General features: G+C 43.8%; 1 protein-coding gene across 2 annotated transcripts in view; it reads left to right on the top strand.

Annotated features, from left to right (window-relative positions):
* The window catches only part of eys (eyes shut homolog), a 217,745-nt gene that overhangs the window by 57,394 nt on the left and 143,411 nt on the right, over window positions 1–16,940 (top strand). For both annotated transcript variants that reach the window (XM_048269098.1, XM_048269097.1), the window contains 3 exons: window positions 187–198; window positions 3,225–3,425; window positions 10,916–11,037. In XM_048269098.1, coding sequence (XP_048125055.1) covers window positions 187–198; window positions 3,225–3,425; window positions 10,916–11,037 — 335 coding nt within the window. The remainder of the gene's footprint in view (window positions 1–186; window positions 199–3,224; window positions 3,426–10,915; window positions 11,038–16,940) is intronic.

The raw sequence follows: 16,940 nt of genomic DNA, 5'->3' as shown, positions 1-16,940 counted from the left end.
TTCATGTCACATGCATTTAAGCTCACTAAATATTCATCCACATATGAAAAGATACAGGTACCTGATGACACAGACATAGTTTAGATTGGCTCATGATGTGCTTCAGATGTCTTTGTGTGTATTGGCAACCTGAACAGATGTCTTTTTTATTAATGCCATGTATTTGTTTTCTAATGTGTTTGGCAGAAATTATCAGAGGTAGGAAACCTAATGGTTGTCAAAGCTTTAAAGTATTTGTCAGTCGCATGCATTCTGCCTCCTGCTGCATTTGCATGTGAAAGTTGTTGCCTGGGCATCTTCTTTTTCTCTGCTTGTTAAAGTTCTCACTACCTGCCTTTGCTGAAAAGAAATTAGAGAAGTGACTTTTCCACTTGCCGCGTTGCGTTTCAGTGGGTTTTCAAGGCACCCCTTTATTCAAAGCCAGATGGAGGAGGAAAGCTTTCCACACATTATTATTGTGCTTTGCAGATGTGTGCCTGTCTGCATCTTTCTAAAAGCATCTGTTCACGAGATGGCCGGAAACAGCCAGAACACCATCATCTACATACAGCTCTGAAAGACACACTGTGTTATATTCCCCTTTTAAAAACAGGACATTTACACTGTGTTATATTCCCCTTTTAAAAACAGGACATTTACACTCTGATGTGTAGAAGGGTAAAGTATAAGTCACAGGATCAAACGAGAAGTAACATTTCCACATTGCAGGTAGCATATTCAGGGACTGCACATTAGCCATAGAAAGAAGTCTGTCAGTTTTTTTCCCTGAACTGTCCACAGTGTAAATTAGGGCTGTTGGAACAAATGTCTAAAGTCGAAGATAAATCAAATATTTAAAAAATCAATACTATTCGAATTTGGAAAATACTATTCGAATGTAGTGTTTTGTGGAGTTTTTTCATGTGTTGGCTAACTTAAGCGAATATGTGAAAACGAAATGCTTTTCCACTTTGGATGCCTACAAGCCTTCCACCATTTCAGCGATGTGTGGAACGTTTTTGGATTTCCATCGGAAAACAGAAAAATAACAATTAGCCTAACAATGTCGTAATTTGCAGAATATGTAGCAGCGAGCAACCTGAGTGCTTATCTGATAACTGATCATTTTTTCCCTGAAATTTCCACAGTGTAAATAGAGTGTAAAGTAGTCATGATGATGCACAAACACAGGAGTCATCGGGGTTGGTAACACTTTTGGTAACAGTATTGACATAAGAGTGACATGACACTGTCATGAACACATGACACTGTCATGGCACATGAATCCTAACCCTAACCCTAACCTCTAACCCTAAACCTAACCCTAACCTTAACCTTAAAGGAGAATTCCGGTGTGATATTGACCTAAAGTGTATTGAAACATGATACTGAGTGTGAACGTATGTCTCATAGCCCATCTCGGCTTGTCCCCTGCACTCCAAAATCTGGCTTAGTTAGCCGATGCTACCAACAGCTTTTTTCAATAGTGGTGCTTCGCATCGGGCTAGCCATGCAAATAAATCACTGTTTTACACCCATTTACGAGGCTCAATGTATCTCCACACTTCATTGGTAGACTTCGAGGGCCCTGACATTTAAACGAGACATTGAGAACTTTGAAAAGCACTGGCAGTTTACTTACAAGACGATTTATACAGACAGTATCTTCCACGGGTTTAGCGTTTGCAGCCATCTTGAATTTAGTCACGATAAGTCGAAAACAACGAGTAAGAATGAACAGCTATGATAAGGGATCAGATTCCAAAAATAATTCAGTGGAAATGCATGGATTCCAGTTGCTGCTACTGGAAGAAATGGCTGCAAACGCTAAACTTCGTGAAGATAATGTCTGTAAATCGTCTTGTAAGTAAACTACCAGTGCTTTTTCAAAGTTCTCAATGTCTCGTTTTAAATGTCAGGGCCCTCGGAAGTCTACCAATGAAGTGTGGAGATACATTGAGCCTCGTAAATGGGTGTAAAACAGTGATTTATTTGCATAGCTAGCCCGGATGCAAGCACCACTATTGAAAAAGCTGTTGGTAGCATCGGCTAACTAGCGCCAGATTTTGGAGTGCAGGGGACAAGCCGAGATGGGCTATGAGACATAAGTTCACACTCGGTATCATGTTTCAATACACTTTAGGTCAATATCACACCGGAATTCTCCTTTAACCCTAACCATAAACCTAACCCTAATCCTAACCCTAACTTGTTATGACAAAAACCGAATGTCACTTAATAACAGAAATGCTATGTCATAAACGTTTATGACTTGTTTATGACACGTTTATGACATGTTCATGTCACTCTTGTCGATACTGTCAAGTAAAGTGTAACCGACCTGTTGAGACACAGGTGAAAGCTCAAGGCTAGTGCAAGTATGTCATAGCAATAGGCAACAGAACAATGGACCCCTTGGAAGAGAGCGCTCTTAATAAAAGACACATGCATGACATGCACACACACACACACACACACACACACACACACACACACACACACACACACACACACACACACACACACACACACACATACATAACCATTAATACATGTTAGAGAGCACTCATACAGCTGCCTTTTGTGCCATTATATAAAGGTGCAATGGGTTTCATCTCATGTGAGGGATTCACTCAGATCCAATGCAGCCATCTTCCAGTATGTTCCACAATAGCCCTTCACTCGCTTCAGTGCTACTCTATGGCACTATTGTTGCCCAGGTCAGGGGGTTGATAATTGCTTGACCAATGGAGAAAGGTGTGCTAGTGTTGATCCTATGGAAAATGACAGAGGCAGCCGTGATGGAAGTAAAAATGAATTAGCACAAGTCAGGTCTGAGGTTAGATTATGAACCCCTCATTTTCCTCTCTGTTTGTTTCTACGCTACTTTGCATGTGTTCATATGTGTCTCTGTGTGTGTGTGTGTGTGTGTGTGTGTGTGTGTGTGTGTGTGTGTGTTTGTGTGTTATCTTCCACCAGTTGTTATTGTAATGCATGGCTTGTCTATGTCTTTATCTAGTACTCCCAGCTTCTGTGCATCAGCAGGGTGTCATGCTAAATATAGCGCCAATAAACCAACAGCCTAATTACACGTGGACTAAAGCTAGCTCTGTGTATGGCTGCCATACAGAGACAACCCCTGTGAGGAAAGTCTCTCGGCACATCTGATGTTTTTTCCCTCTCTTCTTCTTGTCCTTTTTCTTCTTCTTTTCCCTCTGTTCTTCCCCTCTTCTCTGTGTTGTCAGGCCTGAACTGCGAGTTCTTGCCTTGCGAGGCCAGCAACCCGTGCGAGAATGGGGCCGAGTGCGTGGCGGCGCCTGGCGACCAGGAGCGCTTCCCCCTGGGCTTCCAATGCCTGTGTGAGCCGGGCTTCGCTGGGCCACGCTGCGAGATCAATGTGGACGAGTGCGCCTCCAGCCCCTGTATCCATGGCTTCTGCTACGACGGTGAGGGCACTGATTGCACCGTACCACACACACACATACAGTACACACACACACATACACAAACACACACACACACACACACACACACACACACACACACACACATACATACTGAACACACATACACACATACACACACACACACACACACACACACACACATACATGCATACTGTACATACATGCACACATACACACACACACACACATACACACATACACACACACACACCACCAGCACCAAGAGCTCGAGGGAAACGCAAAGGGCCAGCCAGGTCCATCTGACACGTCAGCCACCGTGCGGCATCCGTGTCTGGAGGTGTCAGGGCCGCTCTGGCTCACTTTGCCATGCTGACAGCCTTGCGTTCCTCCAGGTCACGGCGTCGGGAGCTAATAAGGAGCTTCATGAGATTTGAGTTATGCTGTCTGAAGTCGGGGAAGCAGGGCACATTAGTTGGAAGCCGGAGTTGGGAGGCACTTGATGAGCATCTTACTCCAACCACGAGAGAAGATCAATTAAGCATCAATGCGCCACTGTAATTTAAATAATGGATGATGAATGACAGTGGTAATACCATCAAAGCCCAAGGCAGGATGTTGTCCCCTTCTCCTGGCAATCCAATAAGCTTTTTTCCCTATGTATTCCATCTCCAGCATAAATCATTAAGCAACTCGTAGATCAAATAAATGATGTCGTTTAAAGATTACACGTAACCAAGTAGTGAATAATTGAGGTAAATCTTAGTGGAGTGGTACGCTTTTAAAATACACACCAAAATAGACTTGACAAGCCTATGGTTTTTGTCATTAAAATCATGCTATGATACAGCTTCCTGGGGTGTTGCCGTAGTTTATTGTGCGGCCATAAATATCATATATCGGTGCTGTTCCTATCTCGGAAGATTACCTGTCACACATGCTCACAGCATCTGAGCAATATAACAGCATTAGAGTTGGCAGCCTCTCAACTTTAACTGGTCCATATTCCTGCCATGAATAATTACTGGCTGCACGCTGCTTGGTGCATCCTCTTTTGTTTTGCCGCTCTGCCCATACCTCAGAATCTCTAATGCAACAACGAAGGAAATTGAATACACAATAAGAAATACACATGTAAAAGACCAGATACGTAAACATGGAAATACCTGTAGAAAGTTTGTATTGTGGCCTATCAGTCAATGATCACACCGTGTGTAAGCCACTGCATTTAATTCACGTGAAAGATAACTAACCCATCCCTACATACAGAGGTAGAGTTAACCAGGTCACCGGGCATTCTGATTGGCTCATAACACATAGTACGGTGGCTCTTAATAAACAAACTGCATAATCATTTAACCAAATGATCTACATCCCTTCCTTTTAGTCTTTAGCACCATTAAACAAAATAACATTGGTAAACATATCTTTGCAATTTAAATCAAACAAATAAGTTGAACAAGTACGGTAAATAACTGAATGCCTAAAATTTCAATTTAACATTTAGGCCTCTTCATGGCCTACTAATTACCATGGGTGTTTAAGTCCATCAAATGTCACAACACTGAACACGCTGGATAACTGGGATGAAATTACACACAGAAGAATTTTTTTTTTTTTTTTCACATGTATTTGGGATTTGGTCTGCAGATGCGACCTGATCGTGTTGTGTATTGTGTGTCGTGATTCTCAACGGGTGAGTGCGCTGTGGACTTAGGCTGGGGGGAGGATTGGTGTTGTGGTTGCACAGTGCTTGGTGTCGGCATTTGTGGTGAAGGAGGAGACTGTCCACTGTAGGGTGGCTGGTGTTCTGAGGGTCTGGGTCATCAAGGAGCTGAGGTGATGGCGGCGCAGCCACAGGTAGTATGTGACGGCGATTTCTCCTATAAGTCTTCCCATCTGCTTGAACTATGTAGGACCGTGGTTCCTTACTCATCTCCTTCACCATTCCAAGTTTGTCGTAGCCTTTTGCTGTCTGCATGCGGACCACTTGTCCCTCTGCCAGCGGCTGTAGTGGGTGACTAGACTTGTCATAGTAGCGCTTCAGGGTGAGCCGTTTGTTGAGGAGCTGGGCGGTGACTTGCTTGGCGTTCCTCGTGGTAGGCTCCAGCAGTTTAGTGCTCACTGGAATGGCAGCACGGGTTTGGCGAGACATAAGGCGCTCAGCAGGAGAGCCTAACGTTGGGTCACGGGGAATTTTTCTGAGGTTCTGAGGTTGAGGAATACATCAGACCCATACCTGTGCGATTTCTCCATGAGTTGCTTGGCACTGCGGACTGCTCTTTCAGCGAGTCCGTTTGACTGGGGAAACTCTGGGCTGCTCGTGGTATGAGTAAAATCCCATTGCTTTGCAAAATCCTTGAAGTGCTGACTAGTGTATTGTCTAGCATTATCAGTGATGAGTGTGTGCGGTGTGCCATGTACCGAAAAGTGCCTTTTTAATTTGGATATGACGGCTGGTGAGGTCAAGTCTCGGAGGAGGTCGACTTTGAACCAGCCGGAATACGAATCCACAAGAACTCGATAATGCTTGCCATGCCAATCAAGAATGTCTGCGGCCACTGTGGACCATGGCAGATCTGGAACAGGTTGGAGCTGGATGGGCTCTTTCCGCTGATGCGACTTTGTGCTATTACAAACTGCACATGAGAGCACCTCTTCTGTGATGTTCTCTGACATTGCAGGCCAGAAGATTACACCTCTGGCTCTACGCTTGGTTGCCTCAATACCTGGGTGGCCTTTGTGTACAATGTTGATGTACTCCTTGTGCAGGGATTGGGGAATAACTGCTTTATGGCCTTTCATGATGATACCATCCTCCACTGTCAGCTCGTCTCTGTATGGAAAAAAATGACTAATGGCAGGCTGCAGCTGGCTTTCTCTGGCGGGCCATCCGCGTCGAATGATTGTGGCAAGACTTTGTAACGACTCATCCTCTGCTGTGTGTCTACGGAGTTCCTCCAGGCGTGCTGAGGAGATGTAGCTCACGCTCATGACTTCATAGTCACCGTTTTCAACAGGGTTCTGTGGTGCTTGTGAGCTGGGAGCTCTTGAGAGGGTGTCTGCCAGGTACATGTATTTGCTATTTTTGTAGACTAGGCTCTGAGCAACATTCTCTGGAGGCGGGCTGGAGCGGCATGGATGGGCTTTTTTATGATGGTCACTAAAGGTTGGTGGTCAGTTTCTACAGTTTCTTGTGGGCTTTCCGTAGACATAGTCTTTGAATTTTGTGCAGGCAAACACAACCGCCAGAAGCTCCTTTTCTATTTGAGCGTATCGTGTCTCAGTATCCGTGAGAGCACGCGACGCAAAGGCTACTGGTCTGCCGTTCTGTAAACATGCTGCTCCTAGTCCATAACATGACGCGTCACAAGTCAGGGTAACTGGGTCTTTGACATTGTAGTATGCCAGTACTGGCGGGCTTGACAGGCATGATTTGAGGCGCTCGAAAGCCTCCTGATGCTGTTGAAACCAGCACCATGCAGTCTCTTTGCAGGTGAGTTTCCTCAGGGGCGCTGCGATGTCGCTGAGATTTGGGATGTACTTGCTAAGGTAATTGACCATGCCTAGGAAGCGTTGTAGTGCGGTCACATCTGTGGGGACTGGCATGTCATTGATTGCTGCAGTTTTGGACGGGTCTGCTTTTAGACCTTCGCTTGTGAAGATGTGGCCTACGTATGTCACCTGGTCCAGGCGAAATTTACACTTGCTTGGGTTTAACCTGAGGTTGACTTCCCGTGCCCTTTCGAGCACCTTTCTCAGGTTGGCGTCATGTTCAGCCACTCCGCGGCCTCCTATGATGATGTCGTCGACAATGACTGAGCAGGGATAACCCGCAAACAGTTGTTCCATGGAGCGCTGAAATACTCCACTTGCGGAATTTATGCCGAAAGGCATCCTTAGAAATCTGTAGCGCCCAAACTGAGTGCTGAATGTGGTCAGCAATGACGATTTCTTGTCGAGACGTATCTGCCAAAAGGAATTTTTTGCGTCCAGGACAGAGAACACCGTTGCTCCAGACATTTGCGCTGCCACCTCTTCGATGCTGCGCATTGGGTGATGGGGTCTTTTCAGTGCGGTGTTGAGGTCTTTGGGATTAATGCATAGTCTGATTTCTCGCTTATCCTTCTTGTGTGCTGCTACCATAGACGACACCCAGTCGGTTGGTTCTGTGACTGGAGTTATGACACCTATGCTTTGCATGCGTTGCATGCCCAGGCTGTATGCTGGGATCCAAAGTCATGGAATATGTAACTGGAAGTTCTCCTAACTCGTCTCTGAACAGGTCTTTGTACTGTATAAATGTCTGTGAGCTGAAGTCTGTGTTTCTCTCCACGCTGATCTGATGGACGTCTGGACTCATTTTCACAACCCCCATGTCCATACATGCACGAAATCCTAACAGTGGCTGCACTGCTCTGTCTACAATGAAAAACGGCAATGGATGGTTCTGCTCCTTTAAACAGCACGGCAGTGTGACGATGCCATTCTGGTGCCTCCATAAGCAACAAGGCTAGCTGCTTTCTTCTGCTTTACAAGTTGTTCGCCACTATTAAGTCCTCTGAAAGTGTCCAGTGACATCACATTGCATTTTGCTCCTGTGTCCACTTTCATCTCAGTGGGTTTGCCGTTTATGTGCATGTCTGTTCCTCTATTTCGATCTCATTAACAGTCTGCCTGCCAGATTTCTGTCTAGAATGTTGCCTATTTTGGCTGCCCGGTTTAGACTTTAAAAGTTTAGCTTTTAACTTTTGTAGTGGTTAAACTTTTGGCAACCGTGACACTGTTGTCCGAATGCTGGACACTTTTCCCGCTTAGCTGCGTGGCTGCCTCCACAATTATTGCACCTCTGTGACCACCTTTGTGAGGGGGGCTGGGGCTTTGGCCACTGCTTTCTATTTGAATCTAACTTAACCGCATTCACACTGGCAGCAGTACTTTGTGATGCTAACGTCTTGCTACTTTCCTCGGTCATCTCGTGTATCCGAGAGGTTGAAATGGCTTTGGCAAGAGTTAGCTCGCTATTTCTTAACAGAGCTTTTCTCAGAGTGTCACTGGTAACTCCACACACGATGCGGTCACAGATTAGCTCGTCTGTCAGGGCTCCAAAGTGGCAGCATTTAGCCTTAATCCTTAAGTCACTTATGAATGATTCGATGTTCTCACCTTGTTTCTGACCTCTGGTATTTCCATAGTCCTGTTGTTTTGAGGATCGCAGATTTCACTAAACTTTTTCTTCAAACATGCGGGGTCTTCTCGAGATTCAGCTGGGGTAATGATTCCACCTTCTCCTGGCGCGTGCACTTCAGCAGCGTAGACAAAAGAACGCTCTCGTTCGATGGCGTCTGGGCCAGCAATGTTGAGAAGGATATAAGCTTGGGTCCTTGCTGGCTTGTTCGAATGTGCAGCAGCAATAAAAATGTCATACTCCTGCTCAAAAATACGCCAATTCTCCGTCACGCCATCACGTCGGGTAAAAGAAAGCACCGTTGTGGCCTAAACTGGCGATGGCTATGCTGGCACGGTTCAAAGCAAAGGTTGTTCAACGACGATAGAAAATAACACTCACTGGCGAGAAGTCCGTACTCGCTTCTGACACCATGTAGAAAGTTTGTATTGTGGCCTATCAGTCAATGATCACACCGTGTGTAAGCGACTGCATTTAATTCACGTGAAAGATAACTAACCCATCCCTACATACAGAGGTAGAGTTAACCAGGTCACCGGGCATTCTGATTGGCTCATAACACATAGTATGGTGGCTCTTAATAAACAAACTGCATAATCATTTAACCAAATGATCTACAATACCAATGCAAACCGATGCTGGGATGGGCAGGATAGCATGGCTTGGATTTAGCACCGGTGCTCATTTAGCACGTAGAATACTGCTGGACACAAGACAATGCAGAGGAGAGATTGGGAGCCCAGCATGCAGTTGTACAGGTATTCTTCCTGGGTCTCTGCTATGTAAAAAGACAGAAGTGAGAGCATGCTCCCAAGGTGGTCTTCACTCCACTCACATCCATATTACCTGCACACACTATCTTTTGTTTTTTTCTGGATCACTGAACATGGCTGAGAATGTCATTTCACAGTGATTTGCCCACAGGCTTACTTTTCATATATGAAAAACACAAATTGAATTTAATTGGGGGAAAAAGTTTCAGAGCCTACTGCAATACTCAGACCTATTTAGCTTCATCTGTCACCTCACCTCCCCCTCTGTCTTATACCCCCCCATCACTCTCTATTCCTCCTCCCTTCCACTGTGTCTTACCTTCTTCCTGTCCTCCTCTTCCCCATCTATCCCCCCCCCCCCCCCCCCTCTCCGGTCTGGCTGGGGCTTCCTGGGGATGGCGGCCCCTGTGCTGGGCAGCAGGCGCAGGGGAAGACGCGGGGATAGGCACCCCACGCCACCCGAGCCCCCGCTCCCCTCTCAGCGCAGGGAAGACTAATGCCGCTGCCACCCAGGACCCAGAGCATTTAATGAGAGTAATAGCGGCTACACGCGCACAGACAAAGTGACAGCATAGATTACGTGGTAAATCTTAAGGATAATGAAGAATCCTGGGACCCACACTCAGCCTGTAATAAATTCACTCCGCTGTAAGAACCGCAATTACCACTGTCACAAGGATGACTATGTACTGCTGTTGTGTCTAAGGGATGGAGGGAGAAGGAAGGAAGGGAAAAACACATTTCTTGGAACACCATTAATGATTAAAAAGACCTACAATACGAGCTCACTATTAGCTCCAGGGAAGTCTGATGTGACCTACAGGTTGCCACATTTGGAGCATGTGAAATAAAATAAAAAAAAAGAAAGAAATAAAGAACGGGAGGAATGAATGAAAGAGTGAACAAATGGGGGGGAAAAGGAAGATGGCAAGAAAGAAAGAACAGGGTTTGAGCTGGCTTTTTGTCCTTTCGCCTGGCGTGTAATGCATCCCTGAAAACCTGGTCGTGAATCAGTCTCCACTATAAAGAGAGCAAGAGAGAGAGAGAGAGAGAGAGAGAGAGAGAGAGAGGACAAGCCAGATCAACAGATACAAGGTGAAGCAGCTGAAGAGGGCATAATAGGCGTTGGGGAGGTAAAAGAACATCTGAGAGCCTTCCAGTCTCGTTCTTTTGTAATGGACTCACAAAACAGTGCAGATTGATCTTTATTTGCACAAAGGATCCTTCATCCACTGTATATCAGCCTGTGTCTAATTCCTCTTATTCACCAGAATGGCCTGCGATTTCATCCAATTTGTCCACGCCTATTGCTCCACTTGATTTGAATCGTTAAAGGATTATATGTCGTCTGCGTTTGCAATGGCTCTCATACCTCCAGCAGCCCTCTCAGCCGCTTGATAACATGGGATAGGAACGCATTACATAAAGACATCAATAAAAACAGGCATTGGGGATTAAGGTTGTTGTTGTTTTTGTCATATCATATTTTATGTATTTGAATGTACTGTAGCTGTCGTATGTAAATACATGTTTGCGTTTTTTATTTTTAGTGGTCGACGGATTCTATTGCCTCTGCAACCCAGGGTACGCGGGAGTTAGGTGTGAACAGGACATCGACGATTGCGCCAGCAACATGTGTGCGAACAACTCAACATGCGTGGACCTTCACATGGTAGGGGATAGCCACGAGAGTGGCTCAGTGAACATGCATGATGCTCCTAGTAGACAGCACATCAAAAATGAGCAAAGCCAGCCTCTGACGACACATGAGCAAGCCCGTATTGGCTAATTTACTCTCTTTCTGTGGGCCAGTGTGGAACTGAGCTTCTGTTATTTTTTCCTTTGTTAAATGTCTTTGCACACACACACACACACACACACACACACACACACACACACACACACACCCACCCACACACACACACACACACACCCACACACGTCTCAATTGGAATAATGCTTCCATGCTGACACAACATGATGCCAAATATTAATTTATTTCCCCATGTGGTGATTCTGTGTCTCCCCAAGTTTCAGCTCCCCCTTCTTTTATTATTTTTATACTCTTATATCTGTGTTTTATTTTTCTGATATATTTTATTTTTTGTTTATTTTCTTTATTCACTCTCAGTGTTTTTCTCCCCTCTTGTGAACACAGGGCACCCCCCTCTCTGTGTAAATTATAAACAAGATATTAGGATTCATACACATTTTCTCCACAACAAACCAGCGGGTGTAAGGAAATGGTTTGTCTTTTATTTCCTCTGAATAATTCAAATGCAGCGCCTCAGATTTTTCAGGGTGTCAGAAAAGCTTTGCATTTTGTTTAGGCTATTAGTTGCATTTCACTGGAGAGAAAGTTCAGGCCTGTGAAATGACAGTCTCGTAGAACAAGGAGATAAGTTCTTTTAACGAGTAGGGGAAAGATTTTGCGGACTTAAAAGCGACAGATAGTGGCAATATTCTTTTATTTGGTGTAGTCTTGTAGTACAAATGGCCTCACTTCAGTACATTCATTCTTACCACATCATGAGACGGGTTGCATTTACACATGACAAAGCACATGTGTTACTCTGGCGCAGTGTTTCAGCAGTAACAAGACTTAAGGAGTCATGCACACAAACACAGGTTCACTATAAAACTGTAATGACCAGTGGTGTTGGGCGGCGATACCTTGATAAATGTTTAAACAAGCTCTGTGCTGCCGTCACACAGCGCTTGTACACTCAAGTAAGTTTGGCGCTGAGAATTGCGGCACCCACGGTAGCGTGGAACCAGCCAGTATAAAACGACTTGTCTGCCTAGTAAATGGACAGCTTGATGGTGTACTAACGTCCAATGACTCCTTTATGGAGATCTGCACCAAATGACTTTATAGGCATACATGCACACATATACACACACATTCACACACACACACACACACACACACACACACACACACACACACACACACACACACACACACACACACACACACAGAAAGAGAGAGACAGGGCTTAAGACAGTGTGTTATTACATCCTTTTCATATAGTCTGGGAATTAGATTGACCTTTATCTCTCTGCATGACAAATCTTATTCTGTCACATGGCTGCCCACACAATCCCACATGAAACCATGAATAGAGACAGATAGAGAGGGGGGGCAGAGAGAGGAGAAGAGAGAGAGAGCAGGATACCCTGTGCATTATTCTACGTGTCTGATTATACCTCCCTCCCTTGACATAAACAAAGCTCTCTTGCTCACGCCAGTGTTGAGACTGTCCTCGGAGCATTTTAAGTTGTTCTTAAAGGATTCATTCACTTTGCGATGTTTGACTTTGACTCAAATTATGAATGTATGGAATGTGTACATGTGGCTTTTAAATAGTCAGTTTCCAGCGTGCAGTCATCATTTTGTTTGTTGCCCCACATAAATAATTATTAATTGTATTGCTCATCACAATAAATGCTTTTGAATGAACGTAATGACAACAATAACAATAACCAATAAAGTAAAGCATAGTCTTAAGTGCTGTGTCTAACCCTAAACAGCGAGAAAGAGTGCATCCTGATGTGCTCATGTGGTTGCAATCCCATTTATATTAATTATATTTTATATGGGCCCGCACATGACACACTCTTGGTCTAATTACATGTGTCAAAGCATTTCTTATTTCATGCCTCACTGTACCTCTTCTAGATGTTTCTACTGCAGTAATAATCTTTACACACGGCAACATTGCAGTCATTTGCCATCATGGGCCAGCGAGATTATGTGTAGTGGAAGGTGTCCAATATATTTTACCCCGACCCCAACCCCAACCCTGCCCCTAACATGGCGTGCAGTATGTTTATGCATGCCGTAACTCACTGAATGGGCCCATGTGATGGTGTGGGAGACGTTCGTGTTTTTTATGGCATGAGTTGTGAGGGCAATCTATATCGGTGCACAATTAAAGTAGATACCAGGAGTCGACCAGTGGGTGATTTATAATTATACTGTAGATAATTAGCAGATGTTAAGTCTTTAGCAAGCAAAACATTTGATAAAACAAGAAGAGCACTTGGAGGGCGCAGATGTCTGCCAAGGCCAGATGCTATGTTTCTCAACATTAGCAAAAGTGGAACAAAATTTGTTGAACTCCCACATGACTCGTAGGCACTCCAGAATGTAATGGGTTCATATTTGGCCTAAGCTAACGAGTCCTTTGCATAGTCCTACAGTACATACAGACAAACACACCTATTCTAAAGAGTCCTTCGCCTACACCTGCTCACGGGCAAAAAGAGAGACCGATGAACCAGTGAAAACATCTCCTTGGCAACAGTAATAAACATTCCATATGGATAGCACAGGTAGCAGCGTTATATCATATAGACCCTTTCATCAATAAAAACAAAAACAATGCTTGAACGTTCTATTTGGGCCCCAATCTACTTCCTCTACATTAAGATACAGTAACATATGGAATGTTAAAAAGGAAGTCTTGTGGGGCCAACTATGATGCTGATAATGGAACTCTCTTGAAAGGGTCCATAGCAGGTTTATTTTGTCTTTCTAACACTTGATGTGTCAGACAGACAGTCACTGCTTATGTTATAATAGTGTTATTTGATGACTTGGCAGATTATTATATCATATTGACAAACTACTGTTTACCTTGAACATTTATGCAAAGCTCTAATCTCTGGTGTTTCGGTTTCACTGAAAGTGGATAGTTTGTTCCTGCTATCTTTTCAACTCCAGAGAAGGCCCTTGGCCAGGACATATCTTGTTTACAACTCTTCCCCCCCTCCCCTCCCCACCCCCTCCTTTAATTCAAAAAATGCCCCCACTGAGCAGAAATCTACCAGGGGAGCTGTGTGGTCCCTGCAGATGATTTAACAGCCCGAAATGAGATTATGCTCTCCATAGCCAGGGGTGAACAATCGCTGCCTCCCAGAGGCCTCCCATTTATCAGACGATGTCTGCATTACTTCTCGCGCGTATGAATAAGGCCCGCGGTGTACAAATTATATCAGACAAAGTTTAACGGCTTCCTGCCTGTGTATGAAGCGAGGATTAGCATGCGTCCGGTGCTCCGCTGCTGCCGTGATGGCAGACGGGACCTTTTAGACGGCACGTTCATGATGAAGAATCCCCAACACCCCTTGACCGCGCGACCCCGGCTCTCAATTTGTATGCAAAGGGAAAGTTAAATTAAAACCTGCGCCCCTGGAAACTAATAGACAACAAACCATTCATCTCTTCCTCTGTGATTAATTATCATAATGAAGATTTTAATGACAAACTGGAGGACGTGTAGCCTCTGTTCAGAGGGAAGAGATGTGCGAGGGGGGTGGGGGGGGAGAGTCGCCACGGTCACATTCCAAAGTTAAGAATGATGTATGATGCCAAATATCTCAGGCTTTTTTCTCCCATTCAAGGCTTGAAGAATGCCTTGTTAACAGTGTCAATGCCTTGTCAGGACAAAGGATAGCAATTAAAGGTGGTTGAGCTGGTGGTGCTGGTGGTGGAGCTTTATGCTGTGTTGCCTGCATTGGAATGTGTTAAAAAGGAATTACAAGTTCAACTTTTTGGCTAATGGTCTCATTAGCGCAAGTGCAATACAATCTAGGGAAAGAAATTCTGTTTGTGCAATTTTTTCGGAGTATCTTAGGTTCTGTTTATAAAATGAATTTATATAATTAAATAAGTATAGTTTACTGTATATCCGCTTCAACATGAGCTGGAACATTACACCACTCTTCATCAGACATGTCGCGACTATGAATTATTATTATATATGCAACTTGCAGTCAGTACCTAAGGGCGCATTTACACTAGACTGTTTGGTCCGGATCCGAGTTTGTTTGGACCGATGGTTCGGGGATTTTTGCTAATGTGAACGCAGTCTACCGAATAGTGTTAATTTCGTCAGACGAGACGAGAGGAAATATGTTCGTCAACAACCTTTTTTTTCATGACTAAGACGAGACGATGACGAGACGACAGTAATGTCCTGAAACACTGACTAAGACTATCTTAAGATGCATTATTGTTGACGAAAAAAAAGACGAGACTAAAATGTTTTGCATGAAATAAAAAACTAAGATAAAATCTCTCTTCATTTTTCGTCTACAAAATGAGAAGACAGAATATCTAGCTGTTAAGTTTTCAAAATATTCGAATGAGTTCATAAGCAGCTTTCCTGTAGGCTAGTCACGTGCTGTTGCTGCAACCCTGTGGCTGCAACCTAAAACTACATGGAACAAGAACACTGGAGATTTCTGCCAGAGTTAGCAAGCTAACTACCTAAGCTTTATGCCACAATGCTACATACCCAGAAGTTGAAGCTTCTCTCATACAAATTAACATCCCCAGAATGTCCATACGAAAATGTTTATCATGTAATGTCAACTATTTAACTAGTTAGACTGATGATGCAACGTTTGCTAGTAAGTAAGCTAATATGGAAAGTTAAGCTAGCAAGTTAGCTATGGCTAAGATGGAGAGTCTGTTTGGGGAATGTGTTGTGTTGGGTGCATATCGCCATCTAGCGGTAGGAGTAAAACATTAATACTTTGGCCTATGACAGTGTTTCTCAAACCTTTTCAGTTTCAGGACCACTTAACTAACCCTATCTAAAAAAAGAAAAAGATTAGACCTACTTCAACAGTAGCCTATAATTAGTCTACACAATAGGCCTACTGAACCATCTTGCATTGTCTTTGTACTTTGCTTATTGTGTGGATTCATACTGTATGATTTAAACTGGCATATCTTAGTTGCAGAACTGTTTTTACATACAAGTTGGTTCAATATTGCAAACAACTCATCTATATTATATTTTACCACGTCTGCTCGCGGACTACTTGGGATACCTTGCGGACCACCAGTGATCCCCGGACCACACTTTGAGAAACACTGGTCTACGAATATGACAGTGGTCCAGTCAAATCTTTTACTGTCTATGGTCAAATCCCAGCCGAGCTATAACTGTAGCTCGACTTACCTGTGCATGTAAACATACTGACTGACAAAAAATCAGAATGAGTAATTATAACAGACGAGTAGCCCTGTGGACACACAATATTGTTGGAAAATTGAGATGTGTGAAACACTATTTGACTGAAATGGTAATCAGAAATAATTTGTTATAAAAAAAAGACTAAAATGTGTTGACTAAAACAGACTAAGACTAAGCTACCTTTAGTTTTCTTTTGACTAAAACTAGACTAAAATGACGAGACTTTTAGTCAACTAAAACTTGACTAACAAAAATGATATTTGAATGACTAAATATGACAAAGACTAAAAAGGTCATTTCGTCACAAGACTAAGACTAAGACTAAATTAAAAATAGGTGACAAAATTAACACTACTACCGAACACGGGTGCGGTCCAGGTTAAACGGACCAAGTGTGAAGGCAACCTAAGAATCCAAAAAAAGATCCCATGCTTTTTTGTATGTGGTGTTTAAATGAAACCCAAAAGTTGGCATTGGCCAGTGTGTTAACTGCACATCTCTGACTATGTACCATGTTAACATCATGTAATAGACTTGGTAAGAGATGCCAGTGCCTTAAAACTCACATCTGAATGTTTTGACA

The sequence above is a fragment of the Alosa alosa genome, chromosome 18 (genome assembly GCF_017589495.1).
Source record: "Alosa alosa isolate M-15738 ecotype Scorff River chromosome 18, AALO_Geno_1.1, whole genome shotgun sequence".
In the NCBI taxonomy this organism is placed as follows: domain Eukaryota; kingdom Metazoa; phylum Chordata; class Actinopteri; order Clupeiformes; family Clupeidae; genus Alosa; species Alosa alosa.
This window is presented reverse-complemented; position numbering and strand designations above follow the sequence as displayed.